The sequence below is a fragment of the Eucyclogobius newberryi genome, unplaced genomic scaffold (genome assembly GCF_026437365.1).
Source record: "Eucyclogobius newberryi isolate DKJ021-1_F unplaced genomic scaffold, fEucNew1.0.hap1 SCAF_1, whole genome shotgun sequence".
NCBI classification, from domain to species: Eukaryota; Metazoa; Chordata; class Actinopteri; order Gobiiformes; family Gobiidae; genus Eucyclogobius; species Eucyclogobius newberryi.
In genome coordinates this window covers 4305053-4331405 of record NW_027315723.1, presented here as the reverse complement: position 1 = coordinate 4331405, position 26353 = coordinate 4305053, and the positions used below count along the sequence as shown (strand labels likewise).

At 49.3% G+C, this 26353-nt stretch overlaps 1 protein-coding gene across 1 annotated transcript in view; it reads right to left on the bottom strand.

The window, feature by feature from the left end:
• adamts5 (ADAM metallopeptidase with thrombospondin type 1 motif, 5 (aggrecanase-2)) overlaps positions 1–19606 on the bottom strand; it is a 34247-nt gene extending 14641 nt beyond the window's left edge. Inside the window, exons 1-3 of the mRNA XM_072442076.1 lie at positions 18442–19606; positions 4060–4192; positions 988–1155 (exon numbers count right to left, since the gene is read on the bottom strand). Of these exons, the coding sequence (XP_072298177.1) occupies positions 988–1155; positions 4060–4192; positions 18442–19470 (1330 nt within the window). The 5' untranslated portion in view covers positions 19471–19606. The remainder of the gene's footprint in view (positions 1–987; positions 1156–4059; positions 4193–18441) is intronic.
• Positions 19607–26353: the final 6747 nt, after the last annotated feature.

The following is a 26353-nucleotide window of genomic DNA, read 5'->3' as shown; positions in this document are numbered from 1 at the left end:
CCTGAAGATGTGAGACAGGTTCTACTCTGACAATGTTCAAATCTAAGCTAAAAACTGTTTTGTTTAGCTGTGCATATGAACTGAAAGGATTTTTTCTTTGCACTCTTCTCTTTTGTTTGTGATTTTATTAGTTTAGACAATCAGTTGGATTGACAATTTTTAATTGAGTTAATTTTATTGTATTTCTGTTTCTGTCATTTCTTTGTGATTTGAATGCATTTTTCCTGCTGTGAAGCACTTTGTGTATGAAATGTGCTCCACAAATAAACTTGCCTTTACATGAGTCCAGACTCTGTATTTTCACTATTCACTAATTAAACCCATGTGACCAGAGCCTAATTAAAATCCTGTAGATGCAGCAGATACTGTTTGCATGTTTCTATGGCAACGCAAGAGGAAATTCAATTGCATTAAGACATTTTTAAAAATCAATGAGTAGGTTTGGTTCAAGGAGTATGAAGGTCAGACCCGTTAGGAACAGGAATACTTCTGCTCCGCTGCCCCGGGACAAAGTATCTTCTGAATACTTTACTATCAACAATACTTCATATATTATTTCATCCGTGTCTGTTCATGTCTGTTTGCATGTTCTTCTCCTTCTTCTCTCCCCTGGTTCAGGTTAAGACACTGCTGATGTGACCTGCTGGAGGAACGCTCTACTCTAGATGAATGGCTCCCACGTGCCTGGATGAACTGCCTCAGATGAACCAGCGTCTCTCTTCCTGAGCGGTCAGTAACTGCAGCTGCCTGAGCGTCCAGAGGAGTGACCCGTCCACTGAGCTTCTCCTGAGAGTTTGACCGTTTGTCCTGTCGTTTAAGGACAGAGATGTTGAGACATTTGTTGAATCTGTTTTTCCCTGTGGCTCTTGGAGGAAACTGCTGTTGTGATCTTGTTTAATTGAAATTAAAATTGTACATTTATGATTGAGTATTACTGCAGTTAAATGCACTCCTGCAACATGAAAACACAGTGAGACAAATCTTTACCGTTTCCATCATCGAAGAAGTCGGTGACGGTGGCCGAGGTGCATTTGCTCCAGGGTTTAGAGGCGTCGATGGAGGTGAGGATGGACGACATCAGGCGCTTGTCACTGTTCACCCCGAAACGTTCCTCACAGAACTTAGAGTCGTCATGGGACAGGCCCAGGAGGTGACCTGGAGGAGAGAGGAGGTTTAAACCAGGGGCCGAAGCAGGGGCCGAACCAGGGGCCAGGGGCCGAACCAGGGGCCAAACCAGGGGCCGAACCAGGGACTAAACCAGGGAATGAACCAGGGGCCAAACCAGGGGCCAAACCAGGGCTAAACCAGGGGCTAAACCAGGGGCTAAACCAGGGACTAAACCAGGGCTAAACCAGGGGCCAAACCAGGGCTAAACCAGGGCCAAACCAGGGGCCAAACCAGGGCCAAACCAGGGGCCAAACCAGGGCTAAACCAGGGGCTAAACCAGGGGCTAAACCAGGGGCTAAACCAGGGGCCAAACCAGGGGCTAAACCAGGGCTAAACCAGGTCGATCGCTGTTGTAGAAAGCACCAATGCCAAAATGGAACAAAACCAGTGGCTCTATGACAGGGATTCTTCACCTTTTTGAACTCGGGGTCGTTCTTCAGTACATAGTCACACGGGGCCCACACATATCAACTGTATTCTATTATTTTGGGGCCATTAACATGATGCTCACAGCCCTGTTTTTGGGCTCTTTGAGAAGCTTAGTGGAATCTAAAGCAGGACTAAACCAGTCTTCATGTTAATCCGCTCTGGTATTACACTTACGCTCTGTGTTTGTGGAGAAAGTAGATGACATGTCCTCTCCTGTTCAGAGCCTCGCGCTTCAATCTCTTCACGGGCTCAGGTTTAATATGAATTCACATTTACATAATATCTGTACCTGCTGCCACTTGTTTCGTCGCATGGAAACGACTGAAGTTTGAAAAACACTGGAAAATAAAGGCCCATCCATCCATCTTCTGCCGCTTTATCCGGGGCCGGGTCGCGGGGGCCGCAGTCTGAGCAGGGACTCCCAGACCTCCTTCTCCCCAGACACTTCCTCTAACTCCTCCGGGGGGATCCCGAGGCGTTCCCAGGCCAGCCGAGAGACATAGTCTCTCCAGCGTGTCCTGGGTCTTCCCCGGGGCCTCTTCCCGGTGGGACATGCCTGAAACACCTCCCGAGGGAGGCGCCCAGGAGGCATCCGGAACAGATGCCCGAGACACCTCAGCTGGCTCCTCTCGACGTGGAGGAGCAGCGGCTCTACTCCGAGCTCCCCCCGTGTGGCCGAGCTCCTCATCTTATCTCTAAGGGAGCGCCCAGCCACACGGCGGAGGAAACTCATTTCGACCGCTTGTATCCGCGATCTTGTTCTTTCGGTCATTACCCAAAGCTCATGACCATAGGTGAGGGTAGGAACGTAGACCGACCGGTAAACAGAGAGCTTTGCCTTTCGGCTCAGCTCCCTCTTTACCACAACGGTCCGATGCAGCGACTGCATCACTGCAGCTGCTGCACCGATCCGCCTGTCGATCTCACGCTCCATCCTTCCCTCACTCGTGAACAAGACCCCGAGATACTTGAACTCCTCCACTTGGGGCAAGGACTTCCCTCCCACCTGGAGAGGGAAAGCCACCTTTTTCCGGTCGAGAACCATGGCCTCGGATTTGGAGGTGCTGATTCTCATCCCAGCCGCTTCACACTCGGCTGCAAACCGTCCCAGTGCATGTTGCAGGTCCGGGTTTGATGGAGCCATCAGGACAACATCGTCTGCAAACAGCAGAGATGAGATCCTGTGGTCCCCAAACTGGACACCCTCCGACCCCTGACTGCGCCTAGAAATTCTGTCCATAAAAATTATGAACAGAACCGGTGACAAAGGGCAGCCCTGGCGGAGTCCAACATGCACTGGGAACAGGTCTGACTTACTGCCGGCAATGCGAACACAGCTCCTGCTCCGGTCATACAGGGACCGGACAGCCCTGAGCAAAGGGCCCCGGACCCCGTACTCCCGGAGCACCCCCCAAAGGACACCTCGAGGGACACGGTCGAAAGCCTTCTCCAGATCCACAAAGCACATGTGGACTGGTTGGGCAAACTCCCATGAACCCTCGAGCACCCGATGGAGGGTATAGAGCTGGTCCAGTGTTCCACGACCGGGACGAAAACCACTCTGCTCCTCCTGAATCCGAGGTTCGACTATCGGTCGGATTCTCCTCTCCAGTACCTTGGAATAGACCTTACCCGGGAGGCTGAGGAGTGTGATCCCTCTGTAGTTGGAACACACCCTCCGGTCCCCCTTCTTGAACAGAGGGACCACCACCACCCCGGTCTGCAAGTCCAGAGGCACGGTCCCCGAACGCCACGCGATGTTGCAGAGACGTGTCAACCAAGACAGTCCTACAACATCCAGATACTTTAGGTACTCAGGGCGGATCTCATCCACCCCCGGAGCCCTGACACCGAGGAGTTTGCGAACAACCTCAGTGACTTAAGCTTGGGTGATGGATGAGTCAGCCTCCGAGTCCCCGGTCTCTACTTCCTCTTCGGAAGACGTGACTGAGGGATTAAGGAGATCCTCAAAGTATTCCTTCCACCGTCCGACGACATCCCCAGTCGAGGTCAGCAGGCCTCCACCCGCACGGTAAACGGTGTTTGTGAGACACTGCTTCCCCCTCCTGAGGCGCCGGACGGTTTGCCAGAATTTCTTTGGTGCCGACCGATAGTCCTCCTCCATGGCCTCCCCGAACTCCTCCCAGGCCCGGGTTTTTGCCTCTGCGACAGCACGAGCCGCGGCTCGCTTGGCCTGCTTCCAGAGACTTAAAGGAGACATGATGGCAGTGACGTGTGGTGAGGTTCAGGGCACATTCGCATGTTGGGGCAAGATAGCTTTTGTTTTTTCCCCCTGTGGTTAGTCCCTCTGTGACCAGTAGATGGCGCGCTAACACCAATCCTGATGAGGGAATGCATGACTGATAATAAATAATGTGTGGTCTTCAATACATCAAATAAAGGCTCTCAAGACACAAAACAAGATCATGCATAATATGAGTTTTGACATGATTGAAGTTTTACCGATCTCGTGAGCGACAGTGAAGGCCGCGTGGAGCCCGTCGTCCTCGATCACAGCACAGCTCCTCTCAGGGGAACAGATGGTGCCCACGTCCGCCATGCCCAACGTGTCACAGGAGTGATGACCACACAAGTCCTGAGGGAAGAAGAGGTCAGACATGACTGTGACCTGGGTCAGTCCTGATCCAGACCTGGTCTAGACCTCTCTAAGTCCTGGTCTAGACCTCTCTAAGTCCTGGTTTAGACCTCTCTAAGTCCTGGTTTAGACTCTCTAAGTCCTGGTTTAGACCTCTCTAAGTCCTGGTCTAGACCTCTCTAAGTCCTGGTTTAGACTCTCTAAGTCCTGGTTTAGACCTCTCTAAGTCCTGGTCTAGACCTCTCTAAGTCCTGGTCTAGACCTCTCTAAGTCCTGGTTTAGACCTCTCTAAGTCCTGGTTTAGACTCTCTAAGTCCTGGTTTAGACCTCTCTAAGTCCTGGTTTAGACTCTCTAAGTCCTGGTTTAGGTTCAGTGCATCCTGGTTTAGTCCTGGTCTGGGTCATTTAACCATGTTTACATCTCACAAACTGCATTAAGTTGCTAATAATCTCAAATTAGACGTTTTAAGTCATGTTCTGGATCAGACCTGAGCCCGGCTCTGGGTCAGGAGCAGCTAACAAGAGGAATAAACTGCATGTTGTTTGGCTAAAACACTGGAAGAACACGCAGTCCACACAAAGATCAGTGACCTCCAACAACCACCATCAACATAACAATTATCTCATGTTTCGAGCGCATCATTGTCGTGAACACGAGGCTCAGCGGGTTACTCCAGTTCACATTATCAACTCGGCTGTTCCCACACATGTCCATGGCAGAGGGGCCCGGGGCCGCAGGTCTGGTGTTCAATTGATCCCGTAGAGAGAGTGAAGTGATGACAGGAGCCGCTGGGCCACAACAAACCGCTTTATGAATGAATCACAAACATGCTGCGTGTTTACTCCAACAGAACGATGAACGCCTCAAAACATCAAGAGTTTACATTATTCCACGCTCGGCCTGTCACGGGATGACAATTATTGATTGATTGATTGATTATAATGCTACAAAATAATATTGAAACAACTTTGAATAATCTCCCGAAACATTTTTGTACATGTACAAAATTACGTGTATTTATTGTGACCTGTGTCAGAGTGTAATATAACTTTAAATACAAAAAGATCACAAAAAGTTTAAAGCAAATGACTAGTAATTTGTAGTGGTAAGAATAGAATCAACGTTTCAGGTGCAGAGTGGAGATTGACAGGCTTAATGCTGTGGAACATTCAAGAACCCAGACAAAGCTACAATCTCCATAGAGACGAGCGGGTGGTGTTACATAGTGCACCTTTAACCATGAACGTGCACAGTTGTCTTTACTAAGAACTGCTCTTACTATTAAACCAAAAACAATGTTCACGTCTCTGACTTGTTTACGTCTGCACGTGGGATTACCTTAAAAAACCAAGCAGTACGGCAGCCTCAGAGGGTCAAAACTCAAAGTAAACCAGCCTTTTCCCTCCCGTGCACCTGTGGCAGCCGTAGCAGCGGAATCCTTGGCCTAATCTCCCTTTGTTTTGACTGCATTTCACAGTGGGTGGGGCAGGAAAACCACACCAAGTCTTGGCCGGCCGGGTCCAGGTTTGGATTCTTGGAGCCAGAGGAGGAAGTATGCGGCAGGAACAACACGAGCAGCTGGGCCGGGATCAGAACTGAACCAGGGTTAAACAAGCACAAAGCCAGACTCCACTCACAGGGAGCTGCACCTGGAGGAAACACGGACGCACCGGGTCTAGAAGTGATCTAGTTATGAGTGAGACGGCAGTGAGCAAAGTGAAGAGCCAACCTTCCAGCCAAGGCGGGGCAGAGAGCGTCAGGGGGGCGGGTAAACGGGCAGGGGGAGGGCTGACTTAGTGTTTATTGAATGATTATATTATTGTGATAGGCCTTAATACGTGCGTTCGCGGCGACGTCATACAGCCGAGGCTTCCCCATGGCGGCCATTTTAAAAGGGGCACGCGATATATCAAAACCGACACGACCGCATCCTTTTCTACGGCATAATGAGCTACGAATACTGTGATTCTGTAGACGATAACGGCAAAACTAAGGCACACGACAAAGCTCTCACTTCTTGGTCAGTCAACAGAGCGATGTCCTGACAGATTAAGCAGGTTTTTGGCATTTCGTATGTAGTAGACGTGCTGTTGTGCCCCTTTCAAAATGGCGGACTCGGTTGCCACTGCACAAGTTCCCGGCTGTGCGAACGCTTGTATAAAGGATGGATAAAATGCAGAAAACACCTTAACCTATAGGGACAATATAACCTATAGGGACAATAACGTCTATCTCAACTTTATAAAGCTAAAAAATAAAGCTATACTTGACATTTAAATAGAATTGAACGAGGCTCTGTCTAGCACCTGTTCAAATACACGTTAAAGCTGGTGTACTGGACTTAATGCTTGTTGATGAGTACATTCCCCGTACAATAACGTGTATAATTGTAAAAGAAGCACTCTGTGACAAATTCAGGCCGCTGTGTGCTGTCTGCATCGAAACACAAACTATTTTATCAACACAAACCCGTAATAAAAAAAGAGCCGTATGCAGAAGAACTTAGCGCTGCTGCGTCACTTTTCAGTCTGAAAAAGTTCTGAATTTTAAATACCAATTTCCTCCTTTCACGCTTCGAGAATGCAGCTTTAATGATGCCTGGTGGTTGAGTGGTTAAAGCGGCAGCACATATGCTCAGAGTGGCCGGCCTCAGCTTTGTGAGTTTAATTCCCGGCTCCAACAAATGCTGAATATCCTTCATTACATAAAAAAGACTTAAGTCATTATGTCGTTTTACTGAACAAAATATTACATCGCACATTTTTATGGCAAACATAAGAAGGTGACGTGGCAGAATATAAAGTTTGTCACTTATATTTGAACACAAAACGCTCCTTATTTAAATAGTCTCTTCTGCCCGGACAGCAGGGCGCAGTACCTCTACGCTCCACCAGGGCGTGGGTTGTGTGTGTTATGTCTGAGCGTCTGTGTGTTTTCCAGGATCTGTCTGCTGCTGTCAGCACAGCTCCAGATGACTTTAAGACCGGTGTGAAAAATGCAGAAGGTTTAAACAAACACAGGCGCAGGAGAGAGGGGGGGGGGGCATCTGAGGTAAACAGGCTTTTGGCAAGAGAACGTATTGAAATGTGCAGGACAAGTTTTGGCATTGTCCGGGACGGGATCAGAAACAAACCAGAGGTGATTCGGCTGTTATGTGTTTCACCGAGTTCAGAGAGGCAGAGCCTGAACTGAAAGGTTACGTAGTGCACCTTTAAGAATGACATTAGGACCGTGACATCGTATCAAAATGGTCACAATTGCACTTATTTTTGTCATATAATGTCCTCTTTGAGAACGTTGTGTGGTCGTAATGTTTTGGTTGATGCATGAAATTAGAAATAACATGAAGGACTTGAAGCGGATGATGAGGTGGTGTCGATATTACATTACGATTGGTCGTTACATAAGGCAATTCAAATAAATCAATTTTGGCAATAAACATGGCACCACGTGTTCTGCTCCATCTGACACGCTCTCCTTTTCTTCCTCTGCATCCTCTGCCCCTCTCCTTTGCATCCTCTGCTCCTGACATTCTTCTCTGCATCCTCTGCTCCTCTGACATTCTTCTCAGCATCCTCTGCTCCTCTGACATTCTTCTCAGCATCCTCTGCTCCTCTGACATTCTTCTCTGCATCCTCTGCTCCTCTGACATTCTTCTCTGCATCCTCTGCTCCTCTGACATTCTTCTCTGCATCCTCTGCTCCTCTAACATTCTTCTCTGCATCCTCTGCTCCTCTGACATTCTTCTCTGCATCCTCTGCTCCTCTAACATTCTTCTCTGCATCCTCTGCTCCTCTGACATTCTTCTCTGCATCCTCTGCTCCTCTAACATTCTTCTCTGCATCCTCTGCTCCTCTGACATTCTTCTCTGCATCCTCTGCTCCTCTAACATTCTTCTCTGCTTCCTCTGCTCCTCTCCTCTTAGCTCTTCCTCTGGGCCTCCAGCTCTAACCTCAGATTCATCCTCTCTCCATCTCTAATATCCAGCGTTGCCGGTTAATCAGGGCTGAACTAAGAACCAAACCTGGGACTAAAGTTGAGAATTAGTTTGAGATTTGTTGTTCTGTTTGAACAAATGGACTGTGTGGATCAGTCTTATTTATCACGTTTGGTGGATGGAAATAGGTCCAGGCCTGACTTCAGACACACATGGCCCTCTCTGCCCCTGTAGCCCCTGTCCCCTGTCCCTGTAGCCCCTGTCCCCTGCCCCTGTAGCCCCTGTCCCCTGCCCCTGTAGCCCCTGTCCCATGCCCCTGTCCCCTGCCCCCCCTGTCCTTGTAGCCCCTGTCCCTGTAGCCCCTGTAGCCCCTGTCCCATGCCCCTGTAGCCCCTGTCCCATGCCCCTGTCCCCTGCCCCCCTGTCCCTGTAGCCCCTGTCCCTGTAGCCCCTGTCCCATGCCCCTGCCCCTGTAGCCCGTCCCATGCCCCTGTAGCCCCTGTCCCTGTAGCCCCTGCAGCCCCTGTCCTCTGTAGCCCCTGTCCCCTGCCCCTGTAGCCCCTGTTCCCAGTAGCCCCTGTCCCCTGCCCCTGTAGCCCCTGTCCTCTGTAGCCCCTGTCCCATACCCCTGCCCCTGTAGCCCCTGTCCCATGCCCCTGTAGCCCCTGTCCCCTGTAGCCCCTGTCCCTGTAGCCCCTGCCCCTGTAGCCCCTGTCCCTGTAGCCCTGTCCCTGTAGCCCCTGTCCCCTGGAGCCCCTGCCCCTGTCCCCTGTCCCCTGTAGCCCCTGTCCTTGTAGCCCCTGTCGGCTGTAGCCCCTGCCCCTGGAGCCCCTGCCCCTGTCCCTGTAGCCCCTGTAGCCCCTGTCCCCTGTAGCCCCTGTCCCCTGCCCCTGTCCCCTGCCCCTGTAGCCCCTGTCCCCTGCCCCTGTAGCCCCTGTAGCCCCTGTAGCCCCTGTCCCCTGCCCCTGGAGCCTATATCACAAACCTATAACTCTCTGTCAATGCAAACACAGGTTACGCAACCATCTTGAATCCTGGAAGTTCACAACCCGCACAAGGAGGTGCGCATTTCGATTCCACATTTATCACACGCACTTGAAAAAACCTCTCCAAATATTTGAAAGCATGAAACATTCACAACATGTTTTCAGGCTCTACAGTGATGCTACAGTAAAGCTATTGTCCCGCGTCCTTTTCACAATTACACGCGTCACGTTTTAGATGGCAAAAAGCCCTGAGATACGCACAGATCCAGTGAATATCGCCATTGTTTTTGGTTTGAATGCCGGTATGTACTGGTCAGGCCGGAGCACAAAGCATGATGGGTAATTGGACCGCCAACCCAGCGCCTTGCTAATCGTCCGGGCCGCTCGCTAACTCCTCAATAAAGCCACAGTTCTTGCTCGACGGACGACAATGATGTCATTCAAATATGCAGACTACTCTAGGAGAATGATGTGTTTCAATATGGCGCGGTGGCAGAGGGGTTAGCATTCTGGCCACGCAGCGAGAGGGTCCCGGGTTTGAATCCTCGATCAATTGAGGTTTCTGCTAAATGAGTTTCAGATCTTTGTGTTGGGTAATAATTGGAGTATTTGTTAGAGTACCGAGCGCCACCAGATCTAAACCAGGACTGTATGAGGCCTAAATGTGTGCTATAAATGGACTAAAATGAGACAAATGGATAAGGCTGTTCTAAATCATAATGAACCCAGAAATCAAGTTATGTAGTATCGATATCTAACATTACATTTATCTCAATAACACCAAGGTCCAGAAATGTACTGTATTTAAAATGAAAATGTTGAAAAAGGTTTCATTATTCACTCTCTTTAGTCTTGGGTTTATCTCTGTTAAGTTTTTATTTGGACACAGTTTGATTGTGTTTAACTAACAAATTATGGCATGAAAATCTGTCAAAAATATATTAAAATACAGCGATACATCGATATTGCAGTACTTAATCATCATATCACAAATATATTGTGTAATCCTAGTGAAGAGTGTATTAATTCACAATACTACTACTACTACTACTACTACTACTACTACTACTACTACTACTACTACTACTACTAACCTTGAGTAGTAGCTCCTTAGTCGCTTAGAACTGGGAGTTCATTATTCTTTTTAAATATTTTTTATCTGTACTTTTCTGAAAAAATGTGGTCATGTAGGTACAGTTTGGGTCAGTATGTGATTCGATCAGAGGCTTTGAGAGATTTGACCAGCTCCACACCCTCTTTAGTCACAAGCCTGGGCCTTAGTCAACAACTGCCCTACTGAGTGTATAATATAAAGCTATACCAGTCATCATGGTATACAATAAAAGTGCACTATGTAACTATAGAGCAGGGTGTCCAAACTGTTTTCATCAAAGGCCACATTTTGACACATACAGAAGTTAATCATTCAAAATGTCAGCGTTTGACGTATTTTTGATGAGCCGCAGCTTAAATAAGACTTGAAACATTAATATTAGGTCTGTATAACATCAAAAATGTTTAAGAAAAGTGGTTTAAAGAGCAGATTTTGTCCAATTTGACAGAAAAAGTTCTACTTTTGGTTATTTGGGCAAATTTAGCAGGAAGCCTGAGGGCTAACAAAAAGTGGTTAAGGCAATTTGGCATTTGGCCCCTGGGCCCCTAGGGAGTTCGCAATAAGTATGGGATTGAACTTAACTATCTCCATGAAGAAAAGCAGGTGACTTCAGCTGAGTTTGTAAAGTATTTTTTCTCCCCACAGGAGTGCACCGTTAATTAAATGCATTTTTCTCACTGCATCATGACAAGGGCTTGGAACCATGACAAAAGTTCACCTAATACATCTATTATCTTGTATTATACCAACATTTTTCATTAACTTTGACATTTAATCCCCTATTTTTCATTTTTTGGGTGTTCTTGCACAGACTTACACATGAACCCTGCCTCGTTTAAAATCGGGCGTAACTTTAGCCAGGAGCCATGTAAACAAAACCTGAAAATAGTCCTGCTTTCTTTGCATGCTCCTTCACATAATTGCTTTGGACAGGCTTTAAGACGGGTTTAAGACTGCGAGTTGAAGCCAGATATTCTTGCTTGAATTGCATTGCTTACACGTAAACAAAGTCAACGACATAATGAGAACCCAAAAGTTCAAAGTTGAAGTTAGTTAGTGAGGCCATGTCTCCCCTTTGCATTTAGCTTTTGACCCTTGTGATTAGTCATGCAGCAAGAATGTGCTTAGTTGTCGTGAGATTGACTAAATTAAACCCATTTATCCGAGATAGAAGGGTTCTAAATGCGCAGGTATGTTAGCGGTCTGCTCCAACATGCCTTCCGTCAACATAGACAGCGCTATAAAGACAATCCCATGGATCCATGACGGCTGAGAGCTATTCAAGAGCACATCGTTGACATAGCTTGTAAAAGAAAAAGCACGCTTCAAATGACATTGCTGTACTTTTTAATTAACATGGCGGCAGGTGAAAAAAGTCTTGTTTATTTGGATGTTTTGTGCTGTGGTTGTGTTTTTCTCCCTGGAACTGTCTGTAACGCAGGGAAGACGTGCATTCCACTCAATGACATACACTTTAAACGTGATGTCGATTTAAAGTGACTCAGAAATGGTAGAAATCCCCCATCTTTGCATGTGGTCTCTTTACCAAGCTGACATCATCGCAGACATGGAAACAACAAGTTATGTCATTGGCTAAACTTCTTAATGACCTTTTCCTGTGTCTCGGTTGAAACATGCGACGCGTTCCAGGCCGGCACCGGTACTTGTTTTCCCTTTGGGCCATTTCTTGTTCCTTGTTGGTGCTCAGAGCTTGTCGTTTGTGCTACGTTGTGTTTAAAGCAGGGCTGAAACAAGTAAATTGATTATTTGCAACTAGTCGACTATTTAGATAATCATCAACTAATTTAGTATTCAAATAATTGTTATCTTTATTATGCACGAACTTCAAACAAGTGCTATTAAAAGACGTTTTATGGCTCAGGTAAGAATGACGTGGTGTTTCTGATGAAAAAACTATTGTATCTCAAGACAGACTAAATAATTAAAGTAAAATAATGAGTTACAGTCGTCATTCAAGACATTTTTAGGGGAAATCTACGTCATAGTTTTAATGTCTTAAAATATTGGATCGAGTTTAATATTAGGAAACGGTCTAATCACATTAAAGACCAAATGTACGGCAAGCTTTTGGAAAAGCGGGTTAAATTCAGTGGAAGAAGTGTAAATCGTCCATGCCAAGAGAGAAAAGGAGGGAGACTTTTTCCATTCGTGCCTTTCTGACCTGGTCCAACCCAAAAACATGAGGGAGAGAGAGGCCAAAGTGGTGACATTTACACACAGGTGCAAGGAGTAGTCAAAGTCAAGTCAAGCGAAATATATGAAGTACTACTAAGGGTGGACCATATACTGACAAACCCAATAGGCAAGTTTATTTGTAGAGCACAATTCGCACACAAGGCAATTCAAAGTGCTTCACACGACAGGAAAAACGCATTAAAATCACAAAGACAGAAATCCCAAAACCTTCATTTCTATTCACTCAATTTAACACTTTTGCTGACATGAATCATACATTTTGGCCGTGCTTCCTGAGCCGCCAGATGGAACACTAAATCTATTGGCCCACACTGGCAGACACTCCAGACACTCTTTCCCATATTGATTTGACATCGTGACGGTGTCTCCGGGATGGACACATCGCTTTTAAGCTACGCTCAAACCGCTGCGTCCAAATTCGCGCCCGACGCCAGAATTGGACGCCTGTACATTTGAAGGCAGACGCCCCGGACGCGGAAATAAACTCACCAGCAGACCGAGGCGCCCAGCGCATATGTGCAGTGGAGGGATTGTGTTTCCCTGTGTTGCTGTTCTCTTGGTTCGATGAAAGTGGCTTTGGTGCATTCACTTTACAAAGTCCAAAAACGGAGGTGTTCGGCTCTGAGGCTTTTCTGGGACCCACAGATACTTCAGAGCTGAGTTTAGTCAATATCATTATTTGCTCCAAGAGCTGCATCTTTATGATTGCAGGGTTTGTTTTGGGTCTTCTTCCTGGTCGTGCGTAGCACGTCACTGGAGCGTAATCACTGAATGATGCTGAGCAAAAAAGTTGAGCTTTTCTTCAACTTTTCTGCGTTGGCTACTTTTGACCTTTTTGGACGCTCAAACGCCCCCGACACACCGCGTCCGATGCTCTAAACGCAGGATTCGCGCCACAAAAACGCTGAACAAAAGGGGTCCCAGGATTGACCCTTGGGGCACCCCACAGGTCAGGGGCATGTGGTCTGAGAAATGTTACCAATTTCAACAAAGTACGAACGCCGATTTCTATCGGAGTAAGGTGTTTACACGCACACGAAGATGTCAGATTGTATCGGATTAAAGCCACTACCCGCACTCAGATCTAACAGAATTAAGACTGAGGCTTTGCCCGTGTCAGTGTTCAGGCGGACGTCATTTGTCACCTTGACAACAGCAGTCTCAGTGCTGTGATGAGGTCTAAAACCTGACTGAAAAACATCAAATGAGTTGTTTATTAAGAGGAAATCTGTGACTGTTGTAAACAACCTTATGTCAGATCAGAGATGGGCCGGTCATGACTCAGCACTGCAGCATCAAGACTGCTCTTCTTTAGGAGAGGCTTTATGACCCCTCCCCCTGACCCCTGCTCTTCTTTAGGAGAGATTTTATGACCCCTCCCCCTGACCCCTGCTCTTCTTTAGGAGAGGCTTTATGACCGCTGTTTTCAAAGACATTGGGAATGTTCCAGATTGAAGCTTTAACTATGTAAGTGAGTGGAGCAAACTGTTCAGCACAGACTTTAGAAATCTGGAGGCTCACACATGGAGGCAGCATGTAGATGAACTCAGACTGGTGATGATCTCATGGACAGTTTTGTCAGTTACAGGTGCAAAGTGAGTTAGCTCTAAGTGTCTTGGTGGTTTTAGGGTAATTTTTTTCCATTGGGATTTATATCATTTTTAATGCCCTGAACTTTGTCATTTAAGAATAATATAAACTCATTACACTTGATGTGGAAATGAGTTCTAACGGCAGCTGAGCTGGAGGGTTTGTTAATACGACAAACGAGTTCTTACTGCAGCTTCCAATTATTTCAGAAAAATATCCTTCCCTTGTTCTACATAAATGATGTACATGTACAACTTTCTCTGTAAATCTCTTTTTGAACCTGGAGCTTTGACTTGCTAAAAAAAAACACTCCCAGAATTGTTATTGTTCCACATCTGCTTTTTGAAGTTCTACTGCTGCTTGTATTTACTTCTAGTTGTTTAGGTCACTGGTCATTGGCGTCTTGGTCGACCACAATCACGTCTGATCTCAGAGGCTAAGCAGGTTGGGCCGGGTCAGTACAGGCTCATGGTGCTCAGGGCAGCAGTGTTTCCCAACCAGGGGTACGAGGGCATACATGCATTTATACTGTGGGACTACTGATGGTTTCAGAGTTTAAAGCAAGTTGAAATGGAAAGATGTTTGAATAAAACATTACATCCATGAATGTTTTGCAATGTTTTGGACAGCGTGTACTATTTGACCACACTTTATTCCAACAACTAACTAACTACAACTAATAAGTCTATTATTAGTCGACTCGTCAGCAGTTATTCTTTCATTAGGCTTTAAGTCAAATAATGAACATTGAGACTTTTTTAAACACAATTTTAACCCAATAAAGGTTGAAATATGGCGACTGAGGACTTCAAGATAGATAGTATTTAGGAAGAAAGTGACTTGATGAAAATCTGAAACATACTTTTCGGACATTTTGATTCAATAATGACTAAATTGACATATTATTGATGTTTTGATTCTAAGGATTACTATGGACCACAGCAGAAAGGAGGAAGCATAGAATGAGTTAACTGGGTTTTGGGAGTGACGTTAAAGCTGCCTTTTCACTTGAAGATGCTGTTATTAGTACTTCTCTAACTTTAGCCAGCGACACCCTTTTTTAGCAAAACTAAATCACCAGCAAAGGGCGTGTCTTAGTCTATCAAGAATTTGTTTAGTCGACTACAGCCCTACTACACCTTCAACTGAATGAAGTTCTATACACTTCAGAGTGTGGACATGTTCAGTGCAGTTCTACAATAATGCTCATGTCCTTGTTCTGTGAGTGGAAATGCCTGAGTCCAGGGTTTGTGTGAGATCCGAATCTGAGCTAAACCACGACGCACCACACCCCAAAGAGGTGAAGAATGCATGGGCTCGCTCTCCTACTTCCTGCCTCTCTCTTTCTCTCCCTCTCACACGAGGAGGATGTTTCTGTTTTTCTGCCAACTGCTGGAAAAGATTAGATGAGGGAAAAATACACCGTTTGGTGGATGAGGCATCAGGTCCCTAAGGAGCAGGACCAAGCAGGACTTTACTCTGGCATCTCATGTTTAACAATGTGTGTATATATATATATATATATATATATATATATATATATATATATATATATATATATATATATATATATATATATATATATTATATATATATTCAAAACCCCGCATTACGTCAGTCAGGTGTTCCCTCATCGGGACTGGCATTGGCACTCCATCTACTGGCAGCAGAAGGAATTACCATGAGGAAAGGCTAGGGCGCCTGACATGCTAATGTCTGTTTGAGGATGATTTATGGACTTAAAACCAACAAAGAAGATCTCGGAACTTTTTGATCTATATCTGAAAAATCTGAAACTGTGTGAAGCTGAGTGTTTTCTGAGGCTCAGAGAAGAGGAGCTCGTACACAGGATTAATTAAACCAGTGTGAACGAAATATTTTTTGTGAGGGAACAATTGTTGGAAACAACATTTTAAAATATGCTGAAACAATCATAGTTGAATAATAGTCATAATAAACTAATCATAGTTTTCTCTAAGGGCAAATGTATGCACTTTAAGAACATCTTATGTTGGGTGCAAACTGGAATATAGCTGCAAAATGATCCTTTCTGCTCAGAATGTTTTGGAGCCCTCTAGTGGAGAAGTGCTGATGCTTCTAGTGCCGATGCTTCTGATGCTTCTATTCTAGTGCCGATGCTTCTAGTGCCGATGCTTCTAGTGCCGATGCTTCTAGTGCCGATGCTTCTAGTGCCGATGCTTCTAGTGCCGATGCTTCTCTGGTTTCACTGCTCAGATGCTCAGAGAAAAAGAGCTTGAATGAAAGATGGTGACATAAAGTCCTTGTGTTTCATGCAGCTGGACAGAGTCATGCCAATTATTATGCCAATATTAGTAATGCTAATATGAAATATTGTAGCAACCGAAAACATCACAGTTGCTCCTGAGCCTCTTTCTGAAGAGGAACTGTTTCTATGGACAAAGTGTTCAGAGCCACACTGACCACGTGCTGCATGAAAATAAAAACACTGCGCCGTCACTGAGCGTCAGGCGCGTGCTGGTACCTGCCGTGCTTGTACCTGCCGTTCTCGCACCTGCCCGGTGAAGAGTGTGCATGAGGCGCGTGCTCGTGGTGAAGAGTGTGCATGAGGCGTGTGCTCGTGAAGAGTGTGCATGAGGCGTGTGCTCGTGAAGAGTGTGCATGAGGCGTGTGCTCGTGAAGATTGTTTATGAGGCGTGTGCTCGTGGTGAAGAGTGTGCATGAGGCGTGTGCTCGTGAAGAGTGTGCATGAGGCGTGTGCTCGTGAAGATTGTTTATGAGGCGTGTGCTCGTGGTGAAGAGTGTGCATGAGGCGTGTGCTCGTGAAGAGTGTGCATGAGGCGTGTGCTCGTGGTGAAGAGTGTGCATGAGGCGCGTGCTCGTGAAGAGTGTGCATGAGGCGTGTGCTCGTGAAGAGTGTGCATGAGGCGTGTGCTCGTGAAGAGTGTGCATGAGGCGTGTGCTCGTGGTGAAGAGTGTGCATGAGGCGTGTGCTCGTGAAGAGTGTGCATGAGGCGTGTGCTCGTGGTGAAGAGTGTGCATGAGGCGTGTGCTCGTGAAGAGTGTGCATGAGGCGTGTGCTCGTGGTGAAGAGTGTGCATGAGGCGTGTGCTCGTGAAGAGTGTGCATGAGGCGTGTGCTCGTGTGAAGAGTGTGCATGAGGCGCGTGCTCGTGAAGAGTGTGCATGAGGCGTGTGCTCGTGAAGAGTGTGCATGAGGCGCGTGCTCGTGGTGAAGAGTGTGCATGAGGCGTGTGCTCGTGAAGAGTGTGCATGAGGCGCGTGCTCGTGGTGAAGAGTGTGCATGAGGCGTGTGCTCGTGGTGAAGAGTGTGCATGAGGCGTGTGCTCGTGAAGAGTGTGCATGAGGCGTGTGCTCGTGTGAAGAGTGTGCATGAGGCGTGTGCTCGTGAAGAGTGTGCATGAGGCGTGTGCTCGTGGTGAAGAGTGTGCATGAGGCGTGTGCTCGTGGTGAAGAGTGTGCATGAGGCGTGTGCTCGTGAAGAGTGTGCATGAGGCGTGTGCTCGTGGTGAAGAGTGTGCATGAGGCGTGTGCTCGTGAAGAGTGTGCATGAGGCGTGTGCTCGTGAAGAGTGTGCATGAGGCGTGTGCTCGTGAAGAGTGTGCATGAGGCGCGTGCTCGTGGTGAAGAGTGTGCATGAGGCGTGTGCTCGTGAAGAGTGTGCATGAGGCGTGTGCTCGTGAAGAGTGTGCATGAGGCGTGTGCTCGTGAAGAGTGTGCATGAGGCGTGTGCTCGTGAAGAGTGTGCATGAGGCGCGTGCTCGTGAAGAGTGTGCATGAGGCGTGTGCTCGTGAAGAGTGTGCATGAGGCGCGTGCTCGTGAAGAGTGTGCATGAGGCGTGTGCTCGTGAAGAGTGTGCATGAGGCGTGTGCTCGTGAAGAGTGTGCATGAGGCGTGTGCTCGTGAAGAGTGTGCATGAGGCGTGTGCTCGTGAAGAGTGTGCATGAGGCGCGTGCTCGTGAAGAGTGTGCATGAGGCGCGTGCTCGTGAAGAGTGTGCATGAGGCGTGTGCTCGTGAAGAGTGTGCATGAGGCGTGTGCTCGTGTGAAGAGTGTGCATGAGGCGTGTGCTCGTGGTGAAGAGTGTGCATGAGGCGTGTGCTCGTGTGAAGAGTGTGCATGAGGCGTGTGCTCGTGTGAAGAGTGTGCATGAGGCACGTGCTCGTGTGAAGAGTGTGCATGAGGCGCGTGCTCGTACCTGCCTGGTGAAGAGTGTGCATGAGGCGCGTGCTCGTGTGAAGAGTGTGCATGAGGCGCGTGCTCGTACCTGCCTGGTGAAGAGTGTGCATGATGCGCGTGCTCGTGTGAAGAGTGTGCATGAGGCGCGTGCTCGTACCTGCCTGGTGAAGAGTGTGCATGAGGCGCGTGCTCGTGTGAAGAGTGTGCATGAGGCGCGTGCTCGTACCTGCCTGGTGAAGAGGATGGCCGCGTCGTGGTGCTGCTGGTGCTCGTCGTCCAGCGGGTTCTGCTGGTGCTGCCATTTGCAGAAGCTCTTGAGCGTCGCGGCCGCGTTCTTGCTCACGTCCAGCCCGCGCTCCTTCTCCGTCACGGTCGTCACCTTGACCACCGTGAGGCGGACCGGGTTCTCGATGCTCGCGTGGCCGTACAGTTTGGATGCGATGGCCGCGAGCGTCAGCAGGTAGTGGTTCAGGTCCTTCCCGTACTTCTTGCTCATGGTCTCGTCCGCGACCAGCAGCAGCTCCACGTGCCGCGCTCTGGACACGGAGCGTCTGCGGCGCGCGCCGGGAACCGGGGAAATAAAGCCGCTCCATCTCGTCCGCGCGTCAGGACCGTCTCCCGCGCGTCCGTCACGTCTGCTCTTCCTCCGCCGCTCCTTCCGCCCTGTCGCGTGCCTCCGTCCTCTGCGCGAGTCCCGCGTCCCGCAACTTTCCCGTGCGTCCCGCGCCGCTTCAAAGCTGAAGCTCTCGCGCGTGAACACATGGAGCGCGCTCTCCACGTCCCGGTCCTGCAGCGCGCGGACGTCGTGCTCGTGTCCTCTGGCCCGGACAATCGGTGTGATGGAATAACGCGCGTGCTCCACGGCAAAGAAGCCCTCGAGCCCCCCGCCGCAGAGGTTAAACACGGCCAGAGACTCCGCACGGGAGTCCACGGTCCCGCGGTAAACGCACTCGCGCGGCACAGACGCGGCGCGCTCGCCCACAGCCGCCAGCACGTACTGAGGGCTGAAGTGCGGCGACAGCAGCATCTCGTCCCGCTCCATGTCCAGCTGGAAGCGCGCCCCGTCCAGGTACAGCAGGTACCCCGCTTTGCCGCCTCCGTGGTACAGCCGGTCAATGGTCCGGACGATGCCGTCCGTCCTGCGCGCAGGCGCGAGCGCGGAGCCGTTGACAGGTGGCAGGTAAAAGCCCTGGAAAGTGGCGGCGGCTCCGAGCTCCAGCAGCAGCGCCAGATACGCCGCGAGCAGCCGCAGCATGGTTCACCGCAAACGCATCCGAAGGAACGGGATGTCCACTAGAATCGGCCCGGACGCAGAGGCAGTGCCCCCGAGAAGCGCGTCCTCCGCGGCTCTAACCGCGCCATAAAGAGACTCACAGCAGCTCAGACGCACTCAGAGCCTCAGAGCCGCGCGAGTGGCTCAACTTAGAGAACAAAAACAAAGTTTGCTCTTATTAGAGAGCGAGGCAAACGTCCGGCCCCTTTGCTCCGCCTCCCGCCTCTCTCTCTCCAGAGCTCCTCAAACCTCCAAGAACAATGTCCCGTTCCCCTGTGCAGCGGGGACAGTCTGCTGTCCCCTTCCCCTGTGGAGCGGGGACATCCACAGTGCTGTCCCGTTCCCCTGTGCAGCGGGGACAGTCTGTTCCAAGCGCACTTTGACTGTAGCACTGTTCCAAGCGCACTTTGACTGTAGCACTGTTCCAAGCGCACTTTGACTGTAGCACTGTTCCAAGCGCACTTTGACTGTAGCACTGTTCCAAGCGCACTTTGACTGTAGCACTGTTCCAAGCGCACTTTGACTGTAGCACTGTTGCATAAGCCTCGTGACATTCGCTCCTTTAACTTTTTCCACTTTCACTCTGGTGAATAATTGAAGCTGTTTCAGTGGCTCCTGCTCTGGATAATTCATAAACACAGCGCTGCTCAGACCTGTTCTCATTTCATAAGTCTGAGCTTAAAGCTGCAACACGTCACTTTCTCGAGAACTTGTGTTCATAACCACAACATAAATAAAAGTGAAGCCCCCACCAGAAAAGTGACACAGTGCAGCTTTAAACGTGTGAGGATGCGCGCGCTGCAGGTTGAAGCAGTGGCAGGTTGCAGCAGTGGCAGGTTGCAGCGGTGGCAGGTTGCAGCGGTGGCAGGTTGCAGCGGTGGCAGGTTGCAGCGGTGGCAGGTTCAGACAGTGGCAGGTTGAAGCAGTGGCAGGTTCAGGCAGTGGCAGGTTGCAGCAGTGGCAGGTTGCAGCAGTGGCAGTTTCAGGCAGTGGCAGGTGCCTCACAGAAGGGTTACAGTGGGTTATTATGGCCTGAGGGGCCGTTGTGCCTGTGTCACAGTCATAAAGTTACATGGTGACCGAGCCCAGAGCTCCATGTGACTCAAGAAAGAGCTTCAAAAACACGAAGGTGCTCGACTTTTCTTGTGTCTGTCATGGAGATGTTATTGCTCTGCTTGGAATGTTCCACAGCATGGAATTAAACTGGTCTGTCTCCGTGGAGACGAGCAAGTGATGTCACCAGGCCGAGTTACAAGTCATATCTGTGGAGAGGTGAACGGTAAGAACGCATGCTTTTCCAAGGTGTTCTTTTTCAAATGTAAACACCTGAATGTTTAATGTCATATGCTTAAAAAGAAACAAGGTGGCGGACCCTTGACCGGTGAACTGACCCTTCACACAATAAGGAGGCGGACCCTTGACCGGTGAACTGACCCTTCACACAATAAGGAGGCGGACCCTTGACCAGTGAACTGACCCTTCACACAATAAGGTGGCGGACCCTTGACCAGTGAACTGACCCTTCACACAATAAGGAGGCGGACCCTTGACCAGTGAACTGACCCTTCACACAATAAGGAGGCGGACCCTTGACCGGTGAACTGACCCTTCACACAATAAGGTGGCGGACCCTTGACCAGTGAACTGACCCTTCACACAATAAGGAGGCGGACCCTTGACCGGTGAACTGACCCTTCACACAATAAGGAGGCGGACCCTTGACCAGTGAACTGACCCTTCACACAATAAGGAGGCGGACCCTTGACCAGTGAACTGACCCTTCACACAATAAGGAGGCGGACCCTTGACCGGTGAACTGACCCTTCACACAATAAGGAGGCGGACCCTTGACCGGTGAACTGACCCTTCACACAATAAGGAGGCGGACCCTTGACCAGTGAACTGACCCTTCACACAATAAGGAGGCGGACCCTTGACCGGTGAACTGACCCTTCACACAATAAGGTGGCGGACCCTTGACCGGTGAACTGACCCTTCACACAATAAGGAGGCGGACCCTTGACCAGTGAACTGACCCTTCACACAATAAGGAGGCGGACCCTTGACCGGTGAACTGACCCTTCACACAATAAGGAGGCGGACCCTTGACCGGTGAACTGACCCTTTACACAATAAGGAGGCGGACCCTTGACCAGTGAACTGACCCTTCACACAATAAGGAGGCGGACCCTTGACCGGTGAACTGACCCTTTACACAATAAGGAGGCGGACCCTTGACCAGTGAACTGACCCTTCACACAATAAGGAGGCGGACCCTTGACCGGTGAACTGACCCTTCACACAATAAGGAGGCGGACCCTTGACCAGTGAACTGACCCTTCACACAATAAGGTGGCGGACCCTTGACCAGTGAACTGACCCTTCACACAATAAGGAGGCGGACCCTTGACCGGTGAACTGACCCTTCACACAATAAGGAGGCGGACCCTTGACCAGTGAACTGACCCTTCACACAATAAGGAGGCGGACCCTTGACCAGTGAACTGACCCTTCACACAATAAGGAGGCGGACCCTTGACCGGTGAACTGACCCTTCACACAATAAGGAGGCGGACCCTTGACCGGTGAACTGACCCTTCACACAATAAGGAGGCGGACCCTTGACCAGTGAACTGACCCTTCACACAATAAGGTGGTGGACCCTTGACCAGTGAACTGACCCTTCACACAATAAGGAGGCGGACCCTTGACCGGTGAACTGACCCTTCACACAATAAGGAGGCGGACCCTTGACCGGTGAACTGACCCTTCACACAATAAGGAGGCGGACCCTTGACCAGTGAACTGACCCTTCACACAATAAGGAGGCGGACCCTTGACCGGTGAACTGACCCTTCACACAATAAGGTGGCGGACCCTTGACCGGTGAACTGACCCTTCACACAATAAGGAGGCGGACCCTTGACCAGTGAACTGACCCTTCACACAATAAGGAGGCGGACCCTTGACCGGTGAACTGACCCTTCACACAATAAGGAGGCGGACCCTTGACCGGTGAACTGACCCTTTACACAATAAGGAGGCGGACCCTTGACCAGTGAACTGACCCTTCACACAATAAGGAGGCGGACCCTTGACCGGTGAACTGACCCTTTACACAATAAGGAGGCGGACCCTTGACCAGTGAACTGACCCTTCACACAATAAGGAGGCGGACCCTTGACCGGTGAACTGACCCTTCACACAATAAGGAGGCGGACCCTTGACCAGTGAACTGACCCTTCACACAATAAGGAGGCGGACCCTTGACCGGTGAACTGACCCTTCACACAATAAGGAGGCGGACCCTTGACCGGTGAACTGACCCTTCACACAATAAGGAGGCGGACCCTTGACCAGTGAACTGACCCTTCACACAATAAGGAGGCGGACCCTTGACCGGTGAACTGACCCTTCACACAATAAGGAGGCGGACCCTTGACCGGTGAACTGACCCTTCACACAATAAGGAGGCGGACCCTTGACCAGTGAACTGACCCTTCACACAATAAGGAGGCGGACCCTTGACCAGTGAACTGACCCCATTGTCTTGTCACAGATGAATATATAATATTTAAGTCCATAAACCGTCACTGAACTGAAACTGAGGCGTCGTTTGTCGAGTGTATTTCAAATATAGACATTATTTTTGAAGAAACTGAAACACTAAATCCAAAGTTGCACTAAATCATGTTTAAAAAGCAGTGAAAGGTGGAATGGACGATTTTTTTCAGCAATTTTTTTTATCATATGCCACGTATCAATCATAAAACGCACCTGCCGCTCACCTGCAGCCGCGTCAGGCTCGTCCCCACGTTTCCGCGTGCCTAAGCGCATGGATCTATCATAATATAGTTCCCTCAGTGTACGGGGCAAAATGAAGACGGAGAAAGACAGTTCGAGCTGACGCAGAAGTGGACAGAAATCTACGGGAGACGAGAGATGTGATGCGCTCCGTCGCGCTAATAAACAAACGCACATGTGTGTTGTATCGGTCCACACGGGGGAGTGGCATGTGCACGGGGGAGTGGCATGTGCACGGGGGAGCGGCATGAGCACGGGGGAGCGGCATGAGCACGGGGGAGCGGCATGAGCACGGGGGAGCGGCATGAGCACGGGGGAGCGGCATGAGCACGGGGGAGCGGCATGAGCACGGGGGAGCGGCATGAGCACGGGGGAGCGGCATGAGCACGGGGGAGCGGCATGTGCACGGGGGAGCGGCATGTGCACGGGGGAGCGGCATGGGGAGCGGCATGAGCACGGGGGAGCGGCATGTGCACGGGGGAGCGGCATGAGCACGGGGGAGCGGCATGTGCACGGGGGTGTGGCATGAGCACGGGGGAGCGGCATGTGCACGGGGGAGTGGCATGTGCACGGGGGAGCGGCATGAGCACTTCCGCCTGAGTTCTCAAATCGCCGAAAAATCGTCCATTGCACCTTTAAGTTGACTGATTAATGACAGAAAACAATTTAGCTTGAAATAGAAAACAATCCAAAGAGTCTAGTCTGAAATATCAAAATGTTTTTATTTATTGTGGATGGTTTATTACCACAAAAACTACCACATAACTCCTGGCTAAAATGTTACACAGTGGAGCTTTAGAGTTTCTAAGTGAATACATCTAAACCAGTTAAAACGACTCTGAATGTAAGTGAAGGCGTTCAGCAGCAGCGTGGGCCTGGGCAGTAGTAATACTTGTTGTAGTACAAAGGCTTATGGGTGATGTGGGAGGAACAGGAAGCATTAGCAAATAAGGCATTGATGCGGTGAGGTTGGACAGTTGATTCGCTGAAGGAAAAAAGGGGGAGGGATTTGTAACGCTTTACAGCCAATGTACGACTTCTATATCGTCTTCAGTGGTGAGAATGTTTGGTCTTGTAAGAACCAGTTGTAGATTGATTTGTTTGAGGACCAGTTTGGACATGGATGTTATTAAAACTGGGAAAGGTTGTAGTTGTGGCCGGGGTGCGACTTATACTTGTACACCGGAGCGACTTATACGTGTACACCGGAGCGACTTATACGTGTACACCGGAGCGACTTATACTTGTGGCTGGGGTGCGACTTATACTTGTACACCGGAGCAACTTATACTTGTACACCGGAGCGACTTATACTTGTACATCGGAGCGACTTATACTTGTACACCGGAGCGACTTATACTTGTGGCCGGGGTGCGACTTATACTTGCACACCGGAGCGACTTATACTTGTACACCGGAGCGACTTATACTTGTTCACCGGAGCGACTTATACGTGTACACCGGAGCGACTTATACGTGTACACCGGAGCGACTTATACTTGTACACCGGAGCGACTTGTACACCGGAGCGACTTATACTTGTACACCGGAGCGACTTATACTTGTACACCGGAGCGACTTATACTTGTACACCGGAGCGACTTATACTTGTACACCGGAGCGACTTATACTTGTACACCGGAGCGACTTATACTTGTACACCGGAGCGACTTATACTTGTACACCGGAGCGACTTATACTTGTGGCTGGGGTGCGACTTATACTTGTACACCGGAGCGACTTATACTTGTACATCGGAGCGACTTATACTTGTACACCGGAGCGACTTATACTTGTGGCCGGGGTGCGACTTATACTTGTACACCGGAGCGACTTATACTTGTACACCGGAGCGACTTATACTTGTACACCGGAGCGACTTGTACACCGGAGCGACTTATACTTGTACACCGGAGCGACTTATACTTGTGGCTGGGGTGCGACTTATACTTGTACACCGGAGCGACTTATACTTGTACATCGGAGCGACTTATACTTGTACACCGGAGCGACTTATACTTGTGGCCGGGGTGCGACTTATACTTGTACACCGGAGCGACTTATACTTGTACACCGGAGCGACTTATACTTGTTCACCGGAGCGACTTATACGTGTACACCGGAGCGACTTATACGTGTACACCGGAGCGACTTATACTTGTACACCGGAGCGACTTGTACACCGGAGCGACTTATACTTGTACACCGGAGCGACTTGTACACCGGAGCGACTTGTACACCGGAGCGACTTATACTTGTACACCGGAGCGACTTATACTTGTACACCGGAGCTACTTATACTTGTACACCGGAGCGACTTATACGTGTACACCGGAGCGACTTATACTTGTGGCTGGGGTGCGACTTATACTTGTACACCGGAGCGACTTATACGTGTACACCGGAGCGACTTATACTTGTGGCTGGGGTGCGACTTAATACTTGTACACCGGAGCGACTTATACGTGTACACCGGAGCGACTTATACTTGTGGCTGGGGTGCGACTTATACTTGTACACCGGAGCGACTTATACTTGTGGCTGGGGTGCGACTTATACTTGTACACCGGAGCGACTTATACTTGTGGCTGGGGTGCGACTTATACTTGTACACCGGAGCGACTTATACTTGTACATCGGAGCGACTTATACTTGTACACCGGAGCGACTTATACTTGTACACCGGAGCGACTTATACTTGTACACCGGAGCGACTTATACTTGTGCACCGGAGCGACTTATACTTGTACACCGGAGCGACTTATACTTGTGGCTGGGGTGCGACTTATACTTGTACACCGGAGCGACTTATACTTGTGGCCGGGGTGCAACTTATACTTGTACACCGGAGCGACTTATACTTGTACACCGGAGCGACTTATACTTGTACACCGGAGCGACTTATACATGTACACCGGAGCGACTTATACTTGTGGCTGGGGTGCGACTTATACTTGTACACCGGAGCGACTTATACTTGTACACCGGAGCGACTTATACTTGTACATCGGAGCGACTTATACTTGTACACCGGAGCGACTTATACTTGTGGCCGGGGTGC